Below are 22,692 nucleotides of genomic sequence, written 5' to 3'. Positions count from 1 at the left end.
TGCTAATCACCAGAGTCCCTCACAGACCTGGGACTCTTGAAACAAAATAGCCTGTAGGAAAACGTCTTAGCCTGTAAGAGTGCCTCAAAGCTTGGCCTGAGAGGATACAGCTGCAAATGAACAGTGGAGGAGAGAAAGAAATCACACAAGGTCCCCAGAGGTGCCCTGTGTGAGCCATCACTCCCCAGAGGTGCCATGCATGGATGGATGAAAGCATATTGTGCAGACTCATGCTTTGCCACTGCCTGCCAGACTCACCTTGAGTCTTGTACTTCTCCTCTCTGAGTCTTATTTCACAGGAGTCTTTTGAAGAGTCAATCTAATGACATAGGCTGAGAACCTGACATGTTGCTGGATACACGTTGCATGCTCACTAGATGATAGTTGCTGTTGCTTCAAGTCGGGGCTGAGTAGGGACACAGGCCGAAGAGGGCTGACCATATATGTACGGGGGAGGAGAAGGCTCATATCCTCCTTCCTGCAGCTGACACACACAGCTGGACCAGGGACTTGCAAACGGCCTGAAGGAGTACATCATCCAGGGCCATCTCAGGATACTCCTCAGAGTCATACATGTCCGGTGCTCCCCATGCCAGAGTCAAATGCCCAGTGCTCCCCATGCCAGAGGCATACATGTCCAGGGCTCCCCATGCAGTGAGCACTTCAGAAGAGACTGCTTTCATTTGCAAAGTCAGCTTGGAGCAGCAGGGAATGCTGTGAACCCTGGGGACAGACCGAAGACATCCACAGTGCCTCAGTGAGACCTCTGGGCTCTGCTCAGCCCTGTGCTGGCACCCCTGCTTGGCCCTCCCCCATACTTGCCTCTGCTGCTTGTAGCAAGTGAGAGGGCCACAGCCCTGGGCCTCCATCCAAGGGCAGAGACCAAGAGTTAGACTCTTTCTGGAGAAAAAAATTGAAGTTTTCTTGCATCAGCTGCAGTCAACATCTCACAGTAATCAACCTGTGTCTCATGCTTATTTGTGGATCAGTCACTGTGACTTCTTTAGTGCCCCTTCCTGACTGGATTCCTCTTGGTACAGGGTCCCAAGTCCACACCTGAGTCAGTCACTGCAGCAGTAGGGGTGGCATGACCTACTGAGTTCAAATCAAACAAAATTCAAAATTCAAGCCAAACCCCCAGATCTCAGGGCTGATTTTGCAGAAAAGAAGGAGTGGAACACATGTGGAGAGGCAGCCATTATGTCCCCAAGGTTCCCAATACTCAGTTCACCATCGCCTATAACTCAGTAGAGAGTTCTGGAATGCCTGCTGTGTGGCAGACAGAGTCCAGAATGCAAGGAGGACAAAAAGCCCAGAGTTATGGAGGATGAATGAGTCGACTTCGGCCAAGGACCTGCTGCAGCCCTTATCCCCTAATTCTCGTTCAGTGTTGTCTTCATTAAGATGAATAATGCATGAGTGACCCCAGCTTTCTAGGAGTGAGACTTAAACTAATACATTATAGCAATGTGCAGAGAATATGCCTGTGGGCAGCACCAAGGAGGGAGTTTGCAAAAGACCCAGCCTCAAGAAACATACAGCTCAGTGGTTCCTAACCTTGACTTTACATTTGGTTCACCCAAGGAGCTTTAAAAACTCCCCAAACCAATTCAGTCAATCCCTGGGGCTGGGATATAGCACTAGAATTGGTTTGTCTTTGTAACGGTCCCCCGATGATGAGAATGGATGGACAAGGTTGAGCATACCTCCCTTTTAGGGTGCCGAGGGCACAGTAACCACACATGTAAGCATTACTTAGCAACGCTAGGTGGTGAGGGGTATGTTAAAAGGAGCTGTTAGTGTCCCAAGAGGCTCAAGGTGGGGAGAGGGCATGGTGGGCCTTCAGGGGCTCAGGCAGTGTTGCGGTAAGTTGTGGGGCATGGAGGCTGAAGGGACCCTGCAGAACTGGGAAATGTGTGTGGTCTCAACAGTGTGGAGACAGTGTCTCTGTGGGCAAAATGAATGCATGTAGGCAGAAGCAGATGCTCCAGAATGGATCCAATCAGCAGAGAATCCACACAGCAATATGAACAAGAAAGCTGAGTAAGTCACCTGGCCAAGTCTGCAGTCAAGAGGGATACACAATGAAAAGTAAAGAGAACTGTGAAAGTACATACAGGTTAGAACAACATGGATGACAGTGAGGAGCCCCCAGGACCCTAGACCTGAGACACAGCACCCCAGGGAAAGCCCACAGGCACAGAGCTCAGAAACCCTTCCCAGGAACTAGCAAAGGTCGAGGTCAGCCCAGGCCACTTGGCTTTCCCTTGCCTTCTGCTTCCTATTCAAGAGGAGAGTAGTGCAAGCTGCAGGGGAGGTCCGTTTGTGCAGGTGCAAAGATGGAAGTGCCAAAACCGAGCGGCCTCTGTGGGGAAGCTCCTGAGCGAGGTGGGAAGCAGAGAGGCCTCAGGGAAGGTCTAACTGGGAGAAAACCACAGAGAATGGCTTCAGCTGGCTTTGGCATCATGTGCACTTTGAACATTGGCACATGGGTGAGAGTGGAACCAAGACCCCATGGCACTCAGCACCAGAACGTATTCTTAAGGAACACACGGTCAAGGTGACCTTGGTCCACGACTCGATGATGCTTTGAGATAGCGTGAACTGCCCAAGACCTGCAGGACAACTGACACTGTCCCCAACCCCCACTTTTGTTTTTCAGGAGGAGAAGTTGCCAAGCCACGGTTTGCTCAGTTCTTCCACGGGAGCCTGGCCAGTCTCACCATTCGTCCTGGCAAAATGGAAAGCCAGAAGGTGATATCCTGCTTGCAAGCCTGCAAGGAAGGGCTGGATATTAACTCGTTAGAAAGCCTTGGACAAGGGATCAAGGTAAGGCAGGAGCTGGGACCACCCCTATCAGAGATGGAGCCGTGAGGCTGCGGCTGCCCACGCAGGCCAGGAAGTGGACGCCTTTCCTGTAACATCGCTCAGGAAGTCCATCACAACAAAATGTTGCCCAGGAGAGCTCAGCGATGGTCCGTTCTGTGAAGGACTTCTGCTGTCGGCCTCCTGAAAGACACGGATCAGGCCCACCTGTGTCATCTGCCCACGTTCAGTGTTTCCTCTGTGTGTTTATGGGTTCGTTGTTGGCTTCGCCAGTTATCTGCCTGAAGGAATCAAAGCAGCATGCCAGGTGCCTTTCTAATGCGTGAAAGTTAAACAAAGAGCTAGGACTAGAAAAGACAATGAAAAGGCAAGCGAAGACCAGAGCCAGATGGAATTGGAAAGCAGAATGGGAGGCTGTGAGGTCCTACACTGCCAGCATGTGAGGATTAGCTCGGAGCAGGCTTTGATCAGAGAAAAATGGACAGATTTCCATTCCGTGAGCACCAAAGCCACTGTCTCAGAACTTGAGCAGAAGTCAGGGAAGGATGTGAACAACCCTGGGCAAAGGGAACTCACCTAAAGTCCCCACGTTAGTGATAAGTAGTCTGGGATTTGAACCCGAGTTGTCCTGCTCCAAAACTTCAGAATCTGGAGAAACAGCCATCAGAGAAAGCTCCTTAGAGGAAGAGAAGCTTGAAAAGAGCATGTAGGAGTGGTCGGAGTCGCGTGGAACAAGGCAGGGCTGTGGGAGGAGGGCATCCAGGCAGAGAGGTAGGCAAAGGCACGGTCGGCAACAGCCTCCTCACTATGTTCCAACTCTGTTCCAGTGAATACATTTAATTTTTCTGTTAGAAACAAGGAGCCATCGAATGCACAGATATGCAGGGCTAGGATGCCGAACCCGGAGCCTGGGTCAGAGCAGGCAGGTAGGACAAAGGTACGGTGAAGTCAGCAGGACTTCCCAGGACCTTGTGCCACGTGGACAGCACACACACATAGACATGCATACACAGAGACACACACATACACAGAGACACATCGCTTCTCGGCCTTTTGGCTAGATCAAGTGTAGTACACACACACACACGACTTTCTGTAACTACCCACTTGTCCCTGGAGGGTGCTCGACCTACTTTTTGTGTTGTTTCCCTAGGGCTTTGGTTAACTCAATGATACAGAAATGGTACCTCCAGCCATAGCTCTCTTTCAGAATCTGGATGTATTCGCTGCCTCTGAAGCATCCCCGGTGCTCTGGGTGGTCCCAGGGGACCTCAGTGGCAGGGTTCCAGGCACTACTGAGAAAATTAGCCAAAGATGCCGAGTTTAAAAGAAAGTCATTTTTATAAATTAGGAATCCTAGTGGGGTTGTTTTTAGAATTTATCACCTATCAAAATAGGAGGTGCTAACATAAGTGGCACAAAGCTTGTCGGGCCTGGGGGTGCTAGCCTGACTTCCAGGGTGGCACCTGCTGCTATCCATCCCTGGGGTGCAGCTGCTGAGACCTGGAGCATCGAGTGTGAAGTTAATAAGACACACCATTTGTGGAGCACTCACCGGAGGCTGTTTTATGTTCATTATCCTTACTCTTCACAACAAATTGAATATTATGACCTCATTTCCCAGATAAGGGATCAGGGGCTCAGGGACTTGGCCACGATAAATCCGTGCTCTTCCCGCCACGCCAGCAACTCAAATCAGAAGACAGTCTTGGAACTTCTTTCCTTCCCTGTCTCTAGTCTCCCTTGGGTTGTTTCTGAATAATGACTGGGATTTGATTTACCGATTCCCAGCCTCCTCCTGCCTCTCTGGTTACTGGAAAGAAGCGAGCTCGTGTGATTGAGGACACAGCCTGTCTGTTCACAGGGCCTGGCATTCAGTTTGTCTTCCTCTGGCTCACGCACACTTTTGAGCATTTCCCATCCTGCCTTGAGTCTCGGTAGCTGTGCTGGTCACTGTCCTGTATTCATACCAAATGCAGTGGCCTCGCCACGTGCCTGCAGAATACCTTTCTCTGGTGCGTGTGGCTCAGTTCCACAGTGTGGGAGAGTGGGAAACAACGTCTTTGGAACCAGATTGCCCTCAAAACGTCTGTTACCAGCTGGGTGACATGGAAAAGACACTATGACCCTTCTAGCCACAGTCCCTTATATGCAAGATGAGCTTAATGTCATTTATCTTGTGATGTTGGAGTTTTATCTAATGTATGTATAAACACACAGTGAGATAATAGGTTCCAACAAATCACAGCTCCTTTTGTGGCAGGAAGCCTCTGAGGTACTACATCAAAATCTCGTCCAGCTCAGAGGCTGGCAGGTGTGTGAGGGAATGAGCAGGTATCTGGCAAACTGTGGCCAGCCTGCCCCTAGGGAACAGGTCAGAGGTGACCATTGGACAGCAGTGATCTGTCTGCTTAGCTTCCCAAGAAAAGCAAACTGTCACTTCTGCTGGTTGCCATCATTTTCTGTCCTTATGGTGATAAGAGTTCAGACATGTCCCCTGAGTAGCAGAACTGGGTGGACTGCAGTTGGAACAAAGCAAGAACCTGCTTTGACTCCGTAAGAACCATGTGGCTGGCTAGGCCAGAGGCTACCTTTATGTCCTGGGTCGGCACAACGCTCTAGCTGCTGGACCAGTTTTGTGTTACCTGGAAAGCCAGCGCTTTCCCTAAGCCATGCTCCCACCTGGTGGCTGTAGGAGGAACATGCCCTCCTCTGATTGCCAGCCCACACCTCTAGATGAACCTCTGGTTTTCCTATTCAGCCCTCATGCCAGGGCCTGCTGTTCAGGGCTCATCCTGTTTCTCCTGCTTCTCAGGTGAGCAAAGCCCAGCAGACCCTCCCCTCACTCGCAGCACTCGTCCCTGCTGTTAGTAAGATGGCTTGTGGGGAAGGTGGGCATGGTGATCAGGAGTGCTCTTCCAGGAATAACCTTGAACCGTCCCCAATCTAAAACAGATGCCCTGAATACCTAGGAACCAGTTACAATCACCAGCATGCGGCAGCTAAGCTGCCAGGCGTCCACAGTTCGAGCTTTCCTCGCTCAGAGGCTGACTGTGATGTCAGCCGTGCATCTGCAGGAGCAGTGCTCATGGCCAGGGACCTTGGCCAGGACATTGAGGGACAAAGGGGAAGCCAAAGCAGGGGAAGCAGGGTGGCCGCACAGGCGAGGGCTGAGCCCGGGCTCATTTACAGCAGTGAACTCTCAGAAGCCAGGCTGTCTCAGGCTGCACACTGACGGGTGCCAGAACCCTACGTAGACAGTTCCTCATTTAGGCTACAGGCACAATCACATTTATTTGCTCATTATTTCTAAATGAGGAAATGGAGTTTGGAAAAGGAACAAAGTTAGTCCAAAGTTGTACTTTGTGGCTTGTCCTGAACTGGAATGCAAGAACCCACGAACCTGGGTCTTAGAGATGCCTGACACCTTGGAGGAGGTGAGAGTCAGACGTGGAATGTGCCAGATTCTTCCAGACTGGCTAGGTTACTGCCGTGATTTCATACGTGTAGCCTGTCTGGCTCTTACACTCAGCCAGAGAGGCAGGTTGTGTGTCCACCTGGAAGGCCGCAGGTCACCGAGGGAGGCAGGCTGCGTGTCCACCTGGAAGGCCGCAGGTCACCGAGGGAGGCAGGCTGCGTGTCCACCTGGAAGTCCGCAGGTCACTGAGATGGAAGGAGATGCAGACTGGAACACCACAGGGCCCTACCTGGCCTCAGCCCCAGGCTCCCCTTCTCATTGGCCAGAGGTGGTCACGTCACTCACCTATGTGTGGCACAAGGCACCTTGTAAATGTGGCCTCCACCATGCCCAAGAGGAAGAGAGGACAGAGTTTGGCATGATGACCACAGAGCTCTGCTAGTAAGACAAGAGAGTGAAGGACAAGCCATTTGTGTGTGGAAGAGAGGCTGGGAGGACAGCTCGTTCCTTCATCTTCCAGGCCCCGGGGGCTGGGTTCTCAGATTCTGGGGTGAGGCAGTGGGCCCTGGTCCCTATACCAACAGCACTGTCATGTCGTGTGAACTCTACAGAAGCAGGGCAGGGAAGCCCGGGGTGAAGTGCATACAAGGCTTAAGTAGTAACAATAAAACGCTCATAGGATGTTCAAAGGTCAAGACACAGCCATTGGCTGGCAGGGCCACCGTGCCAGAGACCGATACCCAGGGTCAGCAATGGTGCCCCTGGGACGTCTGCCTTCTGGGGTCTGGACATGGAGGAGGAGAGCCATGCAAAAACATTCACTCCAGAAGCGGGGAAAGTTGGTGAGATTTGCCTGGAAGTCCTGAGCAAATTACTCACCTTCCTCCAAGAACAAATGCAAGTTTAAACCATGCAGAGGTGGCAGTGCTCCTAGGGGTGATATTCCTGTAAGCCCCAGCTGTGGGGAACTCGGCAACATTTACAGAAGCTGAAGGTGCCTGTGCTCTGGCCTGACAACCTCACATGTAAGGCTGCACCCTGCACATACGTGTACACACTTAGGAAACATCAGGCAGGGAAGGTTGTACACGGTGTCCTCCGTCACCGTCAGGGACAGGTTCAGGAGATGTGATAGTTTGTCCAGTGGAGCTGTAGCTAATCTAGTCAATGGAATATCCTATGCCAGTCAAAAAAAAAAATGTATGAAGAAGGCTTCGTGTATTACAGAGACAGGGCCAAGACATAATCTAATGAAAATGTAGAGACATGGAATATTCTGTAGCACGCTGTCTTTGAGGGTGGAATCTGTGAGCTTGTAACATGCTCAAGTAGAGTTACCCGTGTAGGCCACTTCATCCTGGAGTAACAAATGACTTACATCTTAGGAGCGTCTATGGCAAAACTGTATTTATCATTCAAATTCCACCAGCACTGTAGACTGACTCGCAGCTTGGATCCACTGTCCTTGGGAGACGCAGGCTGACGGACCAGCCCTGAGGAAAAGTTTGCAAGTTTCATAGCAGAGAAAAAGAAACGTGGAAAACTGTGATGTGGCTATTAAACCACCCTTTTGCGTGTGAGCCAAACAATATCACTGCCCAATGTTCATTGACCAAGCAAGACATATGACCAGTACTGAGTGCAACAAGGCAAAATGTGCAACCATCAGGGAGGGCTGCTGTCATTCATGGGGTCCACACTGTGGACAGACCCACTGTCCCTCACGCAAGGCGAGCCTGCCAATGATGAATGATAATGCAACCTGTGCTAGGAAATTCGTGGCAATCGTGGTTATCTGTCAGACGGCATTGTGGGAGCCGGAGTTATGAGAGCTAGGTCAGAAACTTTTCACTTCCCACGTAGTTCTACCTGACTAATGAGTAGTACACAATGGTTAAATCGCATAAGTATATGAAATTGATTTATATAATTAAATATGTAATTTTATAATTACATAGAAATTATGGATTGCATAATTATATAAAAACCATATTAAACATCTTTGCTTCCTGTAACATGAGCATTTGGATCCACAGATATGATCCTAATATTTCATTGCTAGCATTTCTTAATGATTTGCTTGCAGGTGGGTTGGGCTCGGTAATACAGAGCAGCCTGAAGGCGGGTCTCTGTGTCCTATTAGAATAATAGTTGCTGGAGGAACAGGGATCTGGATCTTGTTTGAGACCCCCAGGACTCAGTCAGTGAGGAACATCATGGCCACATGGGCCTTCACCAAGTACGAAGCCCCATGGACTCAGGGTTCCATGGAAAAGTGAGACCCAGCTCGGTGTGCAAGCAATGCACAGGAAGGCGAGTGCAGCACTGAGGAAGAAAGACCTAGACTCCTAGCTGGGAAAGGCAGAAAGTCCGTTCCTGAAGGACAAGCTGCAAGGTCAGAAGCTAAGATGTGTCCTGGATTAGGAAGTTGGATGCAGGATGACTTGGGGAGCAGTTCAAGGCCAAAGATCAAAGCAACAAAAGGAGCCTCCGTCCAGGTTCTAGGTTGCTACTGCCCAAGACTCCCCAAAAGCACCGAGCATGGGTCACTCCTCACCAAGGCTGGACTGCAAGGCACCATGGCTGGGTCTATAAACTCAGCTTACCCTTTTGTTGCTCATGGCAGCTCAGGCTTACAGTGCCCAAGCCTGCAGAAACTGCCTCAGAGGCAAAAGCCCTCATGGGAACACAGGACTGCCTCACCTGCAGGTGTAGTGGAGATGCAAGTATGGATTTTCCGTGGAGAAAGAGGACTTCCATGGGACTTTCCCATCACTGACCATTCTCTCCCCGATACCCACTGTGTCTTCCAGTATCACTTCAACCCTTCACAGTCCATCCTGGTAATGGAAGGGGATGACATTGGGAATATTAATCGTGCACTCCAGAAGGTCTCCTACATCAACTCCAGGCAGTTTCCAACCGCAGGTGTGCGACGCCTCAGAGTCTCTTCTGAAGTCCAGTGAGTAGATGCCGGTCACCCTGGGACCCGAGGAGCACATGCAACCACGGCAGTGTCCCCTTGCAAAGCACGAGTTCCCTTAGCTTAGCCATGGCTAAGGAGACACCCCAGTGAATCTCTGTTCCCCCTTTGCTTTCTTCTCAAGTGTTCTGATATCCTTCCACTCTAATCCCTCTTTTTCCATCGATTCTGTTTTTAATCTCGTAACTTGAGGGTACTGCTTCCTATCGATTCTCAGAGCTGCGTTTTAAGGTGCTTCGGTCAGGGCATGGCATCTGAACCTAGTAGGTGCTTGATAAATGCTTCTTAAATTGAATTACATTGAGCTACCTTGCTTTGTGAAGTTCCCAAAGACTGAGTATTCCAGAGAAAGAGCACACATGCTTCTTGTGCCCAGGGACGATTTAAATTAATGAAAGAGATTATTTCTTTGGCTAACTCTCTTACCAGGCTATCAAAGACATTCTTAGCCTTGCAGCTACCAACGAAGGCAGCCAGGAAGGGGACCCCAGAGATTCCCTTGGGAACTGGCAGAGGAATCACAGATGCCTGTATCAGGAGAAGAGCTCCAAGAGGAGCAGGGAGGGAAGATGCTGGCTGAGGGTTCCTGGGGCCTAGGACAGAAGCCAAGATTGAGCCCCAGAAGGAAGTCATGCATTGTGGATCTAGAGACGGTGCACACACCTCCAAAAGTCTAAGAGTATGGAACAGACACCTCCAAGTCAGTGCCACACTGGAGTCAGGGGCAGGGGCCAGACTGGCCAGCATCTTGTGCTGTGGCCAGGCCTTTGTAAACCTGTAGGAGAGTGGAGCTGCTTGGGTGGGTGGCCCAGGGGAAGGGGAAGCCCTGGAGCCATGATCTCCAGAGCAGCATAACTTTCCCACTGCACAAGGGATAAAATGGCTCAGTGTGAAAAACACCTACAGGGAGCTTGCCCACAGCCACTCACATTCTCAGAGCACAGGCCTGGCCTTGGGTTCCCCATCGGGCCCTTGCTTGGCATTGGCCTGGACGACTGGTGGAGAGGGCCAATGATGGACACACCCTTGAAGAGGTCTGGTAAAGAATCACAACACTCCGTGTATCCTGAGCACTCACCACGTGCAGGCTTCTTTCATGCGCTTCATCTTTCCTTCCATAAGGCATCCCACTTATCCCTTCCTTGGCTAAAGAAAGAAACTGAGGTTCCAGGAGTCAGGTGCCATGTCTGCACTCCTCTAGCCCAGGAGCGCCAGAGCTAGGCTGTGGATCCTTGTGACTGGACTTCTCAGGCCTTGCTCTTGTCAGACTGTTTCTGCCTCCTAGAGATTTTTTGCAGCAGCATCTTGGGAAAAGAAGGCTAAATACTTCCTGCTCAGCCACTGCATCCCACAAGCACATTTATGTGACACCCTTGCAGGAGTACAGTGTATGTGGGGCAGGAATGGGTTTTATCTTGTGCTGTTCTTCAGGGAGAGGACTGAGAGCTCCTCACTTACACAATACATGCACTTCACAAGTAGTTGTGTCTAAGAAGTGCTGCCATCCGCTACTCTGGTGAAGGATAATGAAAGGGTTAGGGGCTACCTATGGTTCGCTTAGGAGACCCCCTTTCTTCCAGAGGCCAATCCTTCAGTCTGTGATGGGAGCAGCTTTGACAATGGCATTGCTTCCGTCTGAGTGCCTGGGACTCCTAGGTCGTCAGGGATGACAGTGGCAAGGCCCTGTCGTGACTGCTTGGAGGCACTGCTCCTCAGTGTCGTGATGCAAGCTGCTTTTCCAGGTGCTTCGGGGAGGACGTGTGCATCAGCATTCCCGACGTGGATGCCTACGTGATGGTCCTGCAGGCCGTGGAGCCCCAGATCACCCTGAGGGGCACAGAGCGCTTCTGGAGACCGGCTGCTCAGCTCGAAAGCACCAAGGGCGTGATCCTGTTCCCTGACATCAGGATCCTGAGCACTCTGGCCAAAGCCGAGACCCCAGAGGACAGGAAAAGCACAGGTGCGAGTACATCCCCACCTGGTGGGTAGTGGGGGGCTGGGAGGCCAGAGAAGGTCGGGGATCTTGGTTTCCAACAGCCTTGTAAACTCAAACTCCAGACAGCAACAGCATTGTTCACCATGGCAAAGTAGACCTGGAAACCACCTGTTGAACAGGAGAGAAATGAGTGTGTTAGCAAACCATGGCATATAACTAAGTTAAGGGGCATGAGGTTGGACAGAAGGCATTTGAATTGAATGTTCAGTGCAAAAAGTGAGATGCAAAATTGCATAGCCTCAGGGCGGGTCTTGGGCCTCCTGGCTAAGAAGCTGTCACTTGGATTCCACATTGGAGCACCCAGGTTTGAGTCTTGCCTCTGCTCACGACTCCCCGAGGGGCACCAAGTGATGACTCAAGTGTGGGGTTCTCTGTCATAGTCCAGGCCCGGACACTGTGGGCATCTGGGGAGGGAACCATTGGATTGGGATTGCTCTGTCCAGCTCTTTCTTCAGAACATGACAGATATTAACACCTAGCATGATCTCAACCCTGGACGCAGCCAAAAGACCACGGAGACACACCCCGTACTGGCAGCTTTCCGAGAAACCTGTTGGAGTTCATTTGTCTCTGCGTCTCTTCCCTTGTTTTAGAGCATCTGTCTGTTATTCTGATCATCAGGAGAAAAGCTAAAGATGCACAAAGAAAAAATAGAATTAATCCTACACCGTGAAAGTTAGGGCTTGGCAGCAGCGCTGCTAGAAGCTCAGGCAACTTTCAAGTTGTTCTTTCCCGCCATCTCATTCCTGGGAGGGTGCTTTGTTCTGTCTGCAAGGGAGAACCAGTGGCTCCGAGAGCTACAACACGGGTGTATGCTGGAGTGACGGAGGGGTCCGAAGGAGGGAAGGAGGAATGAGACCAGAAGAGGGAAAACCTTTCTTTCTATTCATAAGGACCAGGGTCTGTAAGGGAAATTCCCATTTGAGAACTGTCTTTCACTGCCTTTTCCAAAGGATTTGCAGCTTGCCCCATCCTTCCAAACCGCTGCTAATGATGTGCTATTGCCAATGGGCCCAAGGTCTCTAAGAGCTGCTTCTGGAAAAATCTAATTACCTAGGACCACAGACCATGCCACTTCCTGGTGGCTGGGGTGCTTGCCCAGTGGCTTCCAGGCTACACGCCAAGGGCACTAGGTCATGTGACTTTCTGTCTCTGCCCGTCTTCATTTGTGGCTGAAATCAGATGGCAAAGTGACGGGGCCTCTGACCTCAGTGGCTGAAGGCAGTGATTGAGAGTGTCCACATGTGCTTGGTCTGACTCCAGCATGCAGGCAATTTTGGGAACAGCATAAATCTGGGTCCACATTTCGCCTGCTGCTTATGAGAGCTTGAAGCAGGGCACACAGCCAAGTGCCCGCGAGCTGTTAGTAGGACTTGTGCATTTTGACTCTATTGTTCTAATAACCGTGATCACGGGTGTTCGAACAAGCAGGTTAATTGCATTTGCCACCAGGCCTCAGGACCGGATACAGCCCCGTTCGCTTGCTCTTTCTGTTGTCTGAGTACCCTAATCAAGAGACTGCCCCTAACACACATATACTCACACCCCTCTCTGTCTCTCACCTTTGCTCAGAGCTCTGCCTGGGTCCCTCCCTGCCCCTTCTCATTGTCCACTGTCCTCAGTGTGTCCTCCAGCTGCCCACCCGACCCAGGCTGGGTGTTCCGCTGCCTCTGGACCCTGCCGCTGCTGGCACTCTCCTAGAGAACATGGCTGAATCACCTCTGGGTCCTTGAACTTGCACAATGGCATCAATACAGTGGGAACGAGGGAACTGCAGGTGGAAGTGAGTGCCTGCAGTGCTCACATGGCTTTTCCCAGCACCAGCTCTGTGGGCACTGGGGAGGCAGGAATGAGGATGCTGTGAAAGGACCCACTGAAACAGAGCCACACACACAGGATTGCTAATGAGAGGTGTCCTCAGGGTGGATTCTTAGATTTGTAGATTTTGCAATGATACATGAAGCCACTGTTGTTAACAAGCGTTTAAAAATTAAGCATGCAAAAAATTAGTTATGACATACATCTAGTGGGAGCCAAGAATATTTTTGGTTTCACTAAAAAAATTAACCTAAATAAAATAATTATTTAAAGTAATTCTCTTATCTTTCATGAGCCATAGTTAAATTTTCAATTTTCATAAATGTTTTATGATGGATAAACATATCTAGTCTTCTTTATAAATAAATATACATGCTTACTTGAAAGATCTCATTTCGCTGATTTTTCTTTTTCCAGATCTATTTCTGTATTTGAAAGAACCACAGAGAGGGACAGATCTCCTGTCCACTGGTTCACTCCCTGAATGGCTGCAATGAGCAGAGGCTGGACCAGGCCAAAGCCAGGAGCCATATGCATTCAGGGACCCAAGCACTTAAGCCATCTTCTGCTGCTTTTCCCTGTCCATTAGCAGGGAGCATCTGGAACACAAACCTGTGCCCAAATGAGCAGCTGTCATAGACAGCAAGTTTAGCTGGCTATGCCACGACACTGGCCCCACTGCTTTGTCAATAAAGGAGTGTAAGATAAAAACGTTTGGAAAAGAGGTATTTTGCCTAAATGTTAAGGCTCTTGTTTCCACTCTCAGAGCATCTGAGTTGGACTTCTGGCTCCAGTTTCTGATCACACCTCCTGCTAGGGCAGGCTGTGGACAACGGCAAGAATGGGCCGAGTAACTGGGTCCCTGCCACTCACGTGTGTGACATGAGTGGGATCCCCGGCTTCTGTCTTTGGCCCTCGCCTGGTCCTGGCCACTGGGGCCACTGGGGCACGAAGCAGCAGATGGGAGCTTGCCTTCTCCCCCCTCCCCCTCTCTGTCTTTTCTGTTCAAATAAAAAAGATATTATTTTGAATACCACTGGATTAGAGGATGAGAATGAGATGATGTTGAACTCAGTTCCTCTTCTGTGTTACCTAGACCGCCTGCCACTCTGATCTTCCCGGGGAAGAGCCGCTTTTGTATAGTCACTGTGTAGTGGAGGCTATCATATACAGATGTGAAGATACAGCACAGTGTGCGTCTCTGCTTACAAATCAAAGACGGACTCCCAGTGAACTGCTGAATGCATCTTGACAATGGGATGCTGGACTCTGCCATTGTCCATGCCTGCAGGGTTAGGATACATTTAAACAGCAGAATGATCAATTTATAGCTGATTGTGAAGGACTATACTGTTGTAATAATGTAGGGGAAATCAGTGGGGGGTGAGGCACAGGGATTTGGGAAGGGGAGAAGGGAAATTCCAGAGCCTATAGAACTGTATCATGTAATCATAAAATAAACTAATTTTTCAAAAGAGAACAGTATCCCCTTTAAGGTCTGGATTACATTTGCATAGTACCTGGAACATAGCACGTACTTCATAAATATCACCTTTATTGAAAGATTAGATTTTAAGCAGGACTGCCAAACTCTGTCCTATATTCAACTGTGGAGTCATACAATCAGGCAGGGACCAACTTGCTAATTAATTAATCAATCCATTATTATTAGTTATGTTGTGTTGACTTGAATTAGCTCACTAATGATCCAATTCCATTTAACACCAAGGTTTCCTTCAGGAACTTCTGCCCTTGAGAACCTCAGGGTCTGCTGGGAAAGACAAATCTACACCCGGTGACCCTGGGCAAGCCACAGCACCCCTGAGTGAGAGCTGCTGCTTCCTGGGCAGCTCCCAGCCCCCTCGCAGCCCAGCAGCAGAGCTGCTGTTCAAAGTCTCAACTTTTAATGGCAGTTTTCATGTTCTTCCCACTAGCTCAGGCCAGCAGAGCTCAGGGCAGCCTGGACATCTGAGCCATGGCCATGATGTTTGGGATTATGCAGCTCTTCTCCAACCCGCTCACCTGGGGTGCATCAGTGGAGCAGGGAAGGGTTGTGCAAAGTCTGTTATCCAGCTTACCAGCTAATGCCCATACCTGTTCCACGCCCCCCAACAGCCCCCAGATCTGCAGTGCTGGAGGAAATGCTTCACAACCTGGACTTCTGTGATATTTTGGTGCTTGGAGGGGATTTGGATCCTAGACATGAGTGTTTAGAACTCAACCACAGTGAGCTCCACCAGCGACATCTGGATGCCACTAACTCCACTGCAGGATACTCCATCTATGGTAAGGTCACCCACCGCTCCTTTCACCTCAGGGGTGTCCTGTCATAATAGCCTTGTCCATAGAGACACGAGTGTGATGGCCGCCATGGAAAACCACTGGGAAGCCTCAGGGGCCAGTGGAGACCCTTGACACCGGAGTGTGGATTCCCTGACCTTTTAGGAGTTGCTCAGCCTCCTGGGGACTCATGTTCCTGGGAATTGACTGGAGCAAGGTGGATGCCTTCTGTTACACAGTTTGATCTCATCCAGTGTTATAGCAACACTAGGCGGACTGAGACCAGCACTGCAGTCAGAGTGTGGTGCTTGTGATGCGTTGAGAAGGCCCCAGCCTGTCCGCCTTGCTTCCTCTTCTGCCTCCCAATGACGGGGTGGTCTCTTGGCACAGGTGTTGGCTCCATGAACCGCTACGAGCAGGTGTTGCGTCACATCCGCTACCGCAACTGGCGCCCAGCTACCCTGGAGGCAAGACGGTTCCGGATCAAGTGCTCAGAACTCAATGGGCGCTATACCAGCAATGAGTTCAACCTGGAGGTGAGTGGGTCCTGCCAGTGTCCCCAGCTGTCCCCTCCATCATGCAGGGGTACTGCTGCTCCCAGCCCACCTGCCATCCCTGGCCAGCAGCATCTCCTTCCTGCTCTTTGCAGCTCAGTGTGCTCCATGAAGTCAGCCTGCCAGACAAGGAGCATGTCAACCACCTCATCGTGCAGCCTCCGTTCCTCCAGTCTGTTCACCACCCTGAGACCCAGAGCAGTATCCAGCGCAATTCAGGTAGGGACCACTGTGGGGTTGGGGAGTCACTGTGCCTCCAAATCCCCCCACTGAATGGGTTGCTATGGCGTAGCGGTCCAGAACTGAGGGAGAGACTCAGCAGACTCCCAATCGAGCAAGCAGGAGGTCACACACAGCAGGTGAGAACACAGGCTGGCAAAAAGGGTTCCAGCAGACTGGCTCATTCCTTCAGGATGCTGAGTTATATCTATACACAGCCATCCATAAGTCCCTTACATTCACGCGTGCGCGCGCACACACACACACACACACACACACACACACACACACACCGTGCTGTAACATCCTTTGCCTGTAGTCTTGTTAGAGCTTCCTGCCTTGTGTTTCCATCTGGAGGGCACTCGTGTCCATTCCTCTTAGTGGGAGAACCCTGTGATTTGGGGGGAAAGCCAAGGTTAGAATGAAGCTTGAATTTATCAGATTCCTCCTCTATTCCTCAGTGGCAATTCGTTAACTCCTGCCAGTGATCCTTAGGGTGGGAGTGAGGCAGACCACAGTGAGACCCAGCAGGGTCAGGTGCCCCGGACCTCCCAGCTGCCATGCACAACAGCAGCCTTTGTCCTCTGCCTGTGCTGCTTCGAGCATGCCCATCATAGCATGAGCTTACCGTGTCCTGTGGCTTTCCTCTTCCTTCCAGTGGTCCCAAGCATCGCCACCGTGGTCATCATCATCTCTGTGTGCATGCTCGTGTTTGTGGTGGCCATGGGTGTGTACAGGATCCGGATCGCCCATCAGCACTTCCTCCACGAGGCTGAAGCTGCCAAGGAGGCTGAGATGGATTGGGATGACTCTGCGCTAACGATCACGGTCAACCCCATGGAGGTGATCCTCATGTGGGGCAGGGAGCTGTGGGCGGCTTCTCCCCTCGCCCCGGCCTTGGTCCTTCTTGACCCATGGCTACTCCTAGTCGGTGGGGAGCTGTGGGCGGCTTCTCCCCTCGCCCCTGGCCTTGGTCCTTCCTGACCCCTCGCCACCAGCCTTGGTCCTTCCTGGCCCATGGCTACTCCTAGTCGGTGGGGAACTATAGGCGGGCTTCTCCCCTCGCCCCAGCCTTGGTCCTTCCTGACCCATGGCTACTCCTAGTCGGTGGGGAGCTGTGGGTGGCTTCTCCCCTTGCCCCCGGGCTTGGTCCTTCCTGACCCCTGCCACCGGCCTTGGCCCTTCCTGGCCCTAGGCCCAAGGTCACTCCTAGTCCAAGTAGCTCAGTCCTGCTGGTTCTCCCACCACAGGGCTTCTGCAGCTTTCTAAGTCTGAAACAGCTCATACACTAATACCTGGCTTAGATGTGGGAGTTGCTCTCGTCCCACAGAGAGACGCAGAAGTCCCTGAAAGAAAGCAGCCATGGTGTCTACCCCTCACCTCCTGCATCGTGTTTGGCTCAGTGCTGACTGACCCTGAGAACTCAGGACTACATTCTTGGTAAACTAACATTGCCAGCCAGGTGGCTTTGCGCCAGCCTCCTGTAGGGCTTCCTTCAAGGCTCAGAGTAGGAGAAAACCGTGTCAGTGTCCTTTGCCATTCACTGAGTCTCCATCCTGAGGCGCTGTGCACATTGCACTCCGAGCAGGGTGCTGGCTCTCAGTCACCCATTTAGTGTGCCAACAGCCCATGGAATAGGAGCCGTCATCCTCTTTCACCAAAGTGGGAACCCAAAGTAAAAGGTTCAGAGGTACGCAACCACTATTCAAAGTCAAGGTTGTCCAACTCTAAAGTGCCTATCTCCAGTTAGCCAACAACCCCTAGCAACTGACCATGAATGTCAAAGGTCCCTCCTCGGACATGTGGCTGTCCACAGAAGCCACCTGCGTCATGCCCTCTGCCCATGGGGGTCTAGGCGGTAGGTGACATGTAGATGTTCACAGAAGCCTTCACGTTTATGCCATCCTTGATGCTCACGCATCCCTTGGGGTTCAGGTCTTGGAAGTTGCCGCTTCAAGGCTTTGGTCTCTAAAGCTGTGACTCCAGCAGACCCCAGGGCTTAGCATTAAGAGCAAAGACCCCCCTCCCAAGGGCTGCTAACTTCCTCACTGCAGTGGGAGGTAGATGTGAGCCTCTCTCCTCTCCCTGGTGTCCAGAAACACGAAGCTCCGGGCCGTGGGGAAGAGACGGAGGGAGAGGAGGGCGAGGAAGCCGAGGAAGACATGACCAGCGGCAGCAGTGACTCTGACGACAGCGAAGAGGAGGAGGAGGAGGGGGGCTTTGGCAGAGGCCGACACGGGCAGAGTGGAGCCAGGCAAGGCCAGCTGGAGTGGGATGACTCCACCCTGTCCTACTAGCTCCTGAGGTCCGCCGTCCAGCCCACGTGCCCCTTTTGTAAACCCTGACCGGATCGATGTATGCCTGAGCCTATCACCCCTCGCCTCTGATTTCTATGCCAGGTCTGGCTGCCTGGAGCCTGCCCTCTGTACCTCGGGCACTCTGTGTCCCAGCCACGGGGCAGTCCCAGCATTCTCCTCCATAGCAGCCTCAGGGCAGTCTTGCTCCTGTGGTTGCCATGGCCCCCAGCATCCCCTCGGCCAGTCTGCAGAGTCCTGCCTTTACCCTTCCTGCTGGGGGAAGGGCCGCCTTTCTGTCACTCACCTCTCCCAGCTCGGGGCTCCTGAGGCCTCTGGGTTCCAAGTCACTGTGCGTGCACCGGCATCGTCTCCCTCCACAGACCAGCAGGCCCTCCTTATGAGGATGTCCCTGAGTCACTTCACCCGGGAGGGTGGTTACAGTACACGCTGAGGTCTTAGCACATAACACTTGCGGAGGCAGCATGAAGTATGTAGCAAAAGGCACACACCTCCCAGCTCAGAGAACCCTGTCCCTTTGCTGCTCTCTGAGGTCAAGGAAGCTGACCTGAGATGCTCCAGACTAAGCAGGGGTTCTTTGGCCCAAGCAGGACCTTATCCTCAGTCAGAGGGGCCTGTCTTCCTGGGGGTGAGCACAGAGGTTAGTGAGCCCTGCCAAGGTCATTCCCCGTATGAAACCACAAAGCCCCAGAACAGACCACATGGGCACTGTCTGGAGACAGCCTTGGCCAGCCAACATCCAGGCTGATGAACGATGTGCTAGGTTCCTTGGAGACTGCAGGACTGAATGATAGGGTTAGGATGGCCCTGATGGACAGATGAGCCCTTAGTCTTACCACCCAGCCTCATGGTCTCTCATCTTCTAATTTACTGCAGCCCTTATGCCTGTGGACTCCACCAAGTGCAGAATGAAAGCCTGGAAGTCTGACAGCGAGGAGAGGGTGGCATGTTTGCAATCATAGTGGCTTCTTCTCATAACAGCAGAAATGCTTTGGGTAGAGGACAAATCCACCTGAAAACATAGATTCTTTTCCCTTTCTTCTTTCTTTAACAAGGGCATCTTTTCCACCTCCATGCTGGCATGGGCACCACCCAAGGAGCCCCGTTGCCTTAGTAACTGCTTGCTTTGTGATCTGTTTTGGCCCAAAGAATAAGAGAAAAGAACGAGGGCCTTTGTGAGTGGCTCCCAGAGCACTTCCGGGGAGCTCCTCTTTGTTCTCAGCAGAGATTACACCCCATCTTCTGACCCCTCCCCAGCTCACCCCATATTGGTCTGGCATAGGCACAGAGCAGAACCCTGGGCAAGGGGCTCTGGAGTTCAGTAGGTTTGCAACATGCTCTGTGTCTCCAAAACAGAGCTGAGCAGGGGGGTGGCTGTTGCTTGCCCTGGGGGCTGAGCCCTTCCAGGGAGGACACACCACTGGCTCTAGCAGCCTTGTGATTTGGGAAGACTACCCACACAGCTCTATCCATTCCCTCAAGCATTTCTCATGTCCATTCCTTTTTTGGAAGCTCGTGATGATCCTGTGAAGTCATTGGGACTGACATTAGCCACACTTTCACAATGAGTAAAGCAAGGATCAGAGGTTCGGTGTCCTGCTAAGCATCATTCAAAGGCATAGACAAGATGGGACCCCCACCTCCCTCTCCCAGCCTGTGCCCAGGACAGGCAGAGGGTTCACATTCATCCAGTAGAGATAGACCCTTTCACTCATTATCCCAAAGGTTTCTTCTTCCAGCACACAGTGTCTGCCCACCGACAGGGAGGAATTTGAAAGCCTAGTTAGCCCTCATACCCCCTTATTTCAACAAAAACAGTCTTCAATCAGGCCTATTGATTGTCCCCAAATTAAGGCAGCAAAAGGAACACTTTATACTGTTAGGGCAATTCTTTCTGAGTTTTGATTCTGATGGAAAATGTTCAAGTCCAGTACTTATGAGAGTGCCTTTCTCTCCTCTCAGTCTCTTCAATTTGTGGGGCTGGGGTGGCTGTCCTTGGCACCCTGCTCATGACTGAGGGAGCTGCTGGGTGCATCGTGAGCTCTTTAGGTGATGCTTGGGTTGAGTGGGGAGCCAGTGAGAGCAGCAAAGATGAATCACTGGGGGTATTTTACTGACAACAGAGCAGACCTCTGTCTAGAGTTCACCCCTGTTATAAGCCAGCCCCAGCGAGTTAGTGATGATGTTGGGTCAACAGGCATTTTATTGTATGGCAACACCCTACTCACCAGCTTGGGCTAGACACAATGGAGGCAATCAGGCCAATGGAGCAGAAACTAGAGGAGGTATCCAGGAGTGGCGGGTCACAGGTTTGCCCTTTGTGGAATAGTCCCACCATATCTGAGAAGTATCACTGATGGACCCAGCATTTTCCAAGCCTTGTGTGCTGACATTCAGGAACTAACTTCCCAGATGGCCTAGACACCCTCCAACTGCAGTAGCCAGATGGATGCGTGCAGACCAGGACCCGGAGAACCACTGATGGGTCTGATGGCAGGCCTGTGTATTAATTGTCTTGACAAGTGACTGGTCAGATTCTATTTTTTGGAGCTTAAAAACATAGCCTGAGCCCTCCTAGGTGACTGGTTGACAAGGAAGAGAAGGAAGAAGAGGTTGAGTTGAGAAAGATGCACCAGGATGAGTTGCCACCATGGAGTAAAGCAATCACCAGGTGTTGGCTGGTTTTCAAGAACAATACAGGTACATTTTTTAAGATTTATTTTTATTTGAAAAGCAGAGTTACAGAAATAAAATGAGAGATGGAGAAATAGAGAGAAAGAGAGATCTTCCATTCTCTCTGGTTCATTCCCCAAATGGCCACAATGTCTAGAGCTGGGCTTGTCCAAAGTCAAGAGAGAAGAGCTGCTGTCTCCAACAAGGATGCAGGGCCCCAAAGCACTCGGCCATCTTACACTGCCTTCCCAGACCATCATCAGGGAGCTGGATCAAAAGTGGAGTAGCCAGGACTCCAGCCAGAGCCCAGATGAGATTAGCTCACTGTGCCACCGTGCCAGCATTCTAGTGGATTTAGTCAAATGCTGTGAGTCTTACTAAGCCCCACATTCACCCGGATACTAGCAATGGGATTTGATAGGGCCTCTTTTCATTAGTCTTTCCTGAACTGGTTCAGTCATCTTGTCTAGCAAGTTTTAGCTCAAGTCCATCCAGTAAGAGGACTCTTGGAAGGAGACCATTCGCTGCTTTCCGTGTGCCAGAGGTCAGCCAATTCTACCTGTGTAACACCAGAGAATAAGTGTCTGGGGCTTGCAGACCATATGGTCTCTGTTGCAAGTCTTTGACTCTCGCCAGCACGGCACGGAAACAGCCACAGAGCAAACCCTTGGCTTGTGGACACCAACAAAGCCAGCAACTCAACTGATAGCAGTTTGCATTTCATGCATAATTTTTGCTCTCTCAGCTTTCATGCGCAACCACTCAAAAATGCTAAAGCTTTTCTCAACCTACAGGGACATACAGAATTGTGCAGACCTAGCCCAAGGGCTGTGTTTGGTAATCCCTATGGTGAAGACAACTCTGTTGCCCAGGAGAAAGCACATTGCTGCTGGACCATAAGCAGTGTACTTCCCAACTGCAGGGGAAAGCCTTGCAGTCCTTAGAGAAACTGCTTTAAAAGCCCACCCTCCGAGGGAAAAGCAAAACAAACGAAAACAAGAACACCAAACACCTGTGACCTGTTGATTTGACACACTCAGCTGACCATTGGATTCAGAGCTGCAGGCCACAGATTCCGAGACCTACATGACCCCGAATAGCAACTGCAGCTGCTCTAGGCTCATCTGTTCCGAGGCTCAGCCCAGGATCATTCCAAACGCGAGCGTTCATTCTCTCAGGCTCATTTTCATTTCAGCCCTGTTCATGCTGTTGTGCTAAAAATGATCCTAAAGACTTGTGACTGTTTAATCAATAGTAGCATACTCAGTGTGAGCACAACCCAGCACTCTTGACAATTAGCAGTCGGCTCAGCTCTGGAACTCAGCATTAGCATGAGGCAGGAAGAGTTTTTTCTTCAGCGTGCCCTCCTTTAAATCAACCAAATAGACTGTACCCCAAAAGTGGGGGGTTTTATTCCTTGAGAGAAGTTGCTGGTAAAAAATAGCTGACATTCAGGTATGATGTCCAGGCCTCTGGGCAACTGCAGTACATCCCGGCAGGCCTGAGCTCTGCACGATCCTGTCTGCACTGGACATTTATCGAGGCTGACAAGCCAAAGCCCTGGGCACAATTTAATTTTCATGTAACCACTTTCTGTTGTCCAGCTGCAG

The 22,692-nt window shown here is 51.1% G+C and overlaps 1 protein-coding gene across 1 annotated transcript in view; it reads left to right on the top strand.

The window, feature by feature from the left end:
- Nucleotides 1-18,453, top strand: part of CLSTN2 (calsyntenin 2) — a 411,318-nt gene extending 392,865 nt beyond the window's left edge. Inside the window, exons 10-17 of the mRNA XM_040964996.1 lie at nt 2,663-2,829; nt 9,058-9,206; nt 10,970-11,187; nt 15,157-15,327; nt 15,712-15,857; nt 15,971-16,094; nt 16,753-16,937; nt 18,191-18,453. Of these exons, the coding sequence (XP_040820930.1) occupies nt 2,663-2,829; nt 9,058-9,206; nt 10,970-11,187; nt 15,157-15,327; nt 15,712-15,857; nt 15,971-16,094; nt 16,753-16,937; nt 18,191-18,391 (1,361 nt within the window). The 3' untranslated portion in view covers nt 18,392-18,453. The remainder of the gene's footprint in view (nt 1-2,662; nt 2,830-9,057; nt 9,207-10,969; nt 11,188-15,156; nt 15,328-15,711; nt 15,858-15,970; nt 16,095-16,752; nt 16,938-18,190) is intronic.
- The last annotated feature ends 4,239 nt before the right edge of the window (nt 18,454-22,692 follow it).

The sequence above is a fragment of the Ochotona curzoniae genome, unplaced genomic scaffold, assembly GCF_017591425.1.
Source record: "Ochotona curzoniae isolate NIBS_2020 unplaced genomic scaffold, NIBS_Ocur_1.0 contig_1302, whole genome shotgun sequence".
NCBI classification, from domain to species: Eukaryota; Metazoa; Chordata; class Mammalia; order Lagomorpha; family Ochotonidae; genus Ochotona; species Ochotona curzoniae.
Note: the sequence above shows the minus strand (reverse complement) of the source record. Positions and strands in the feature narration are given on the sequence as shown.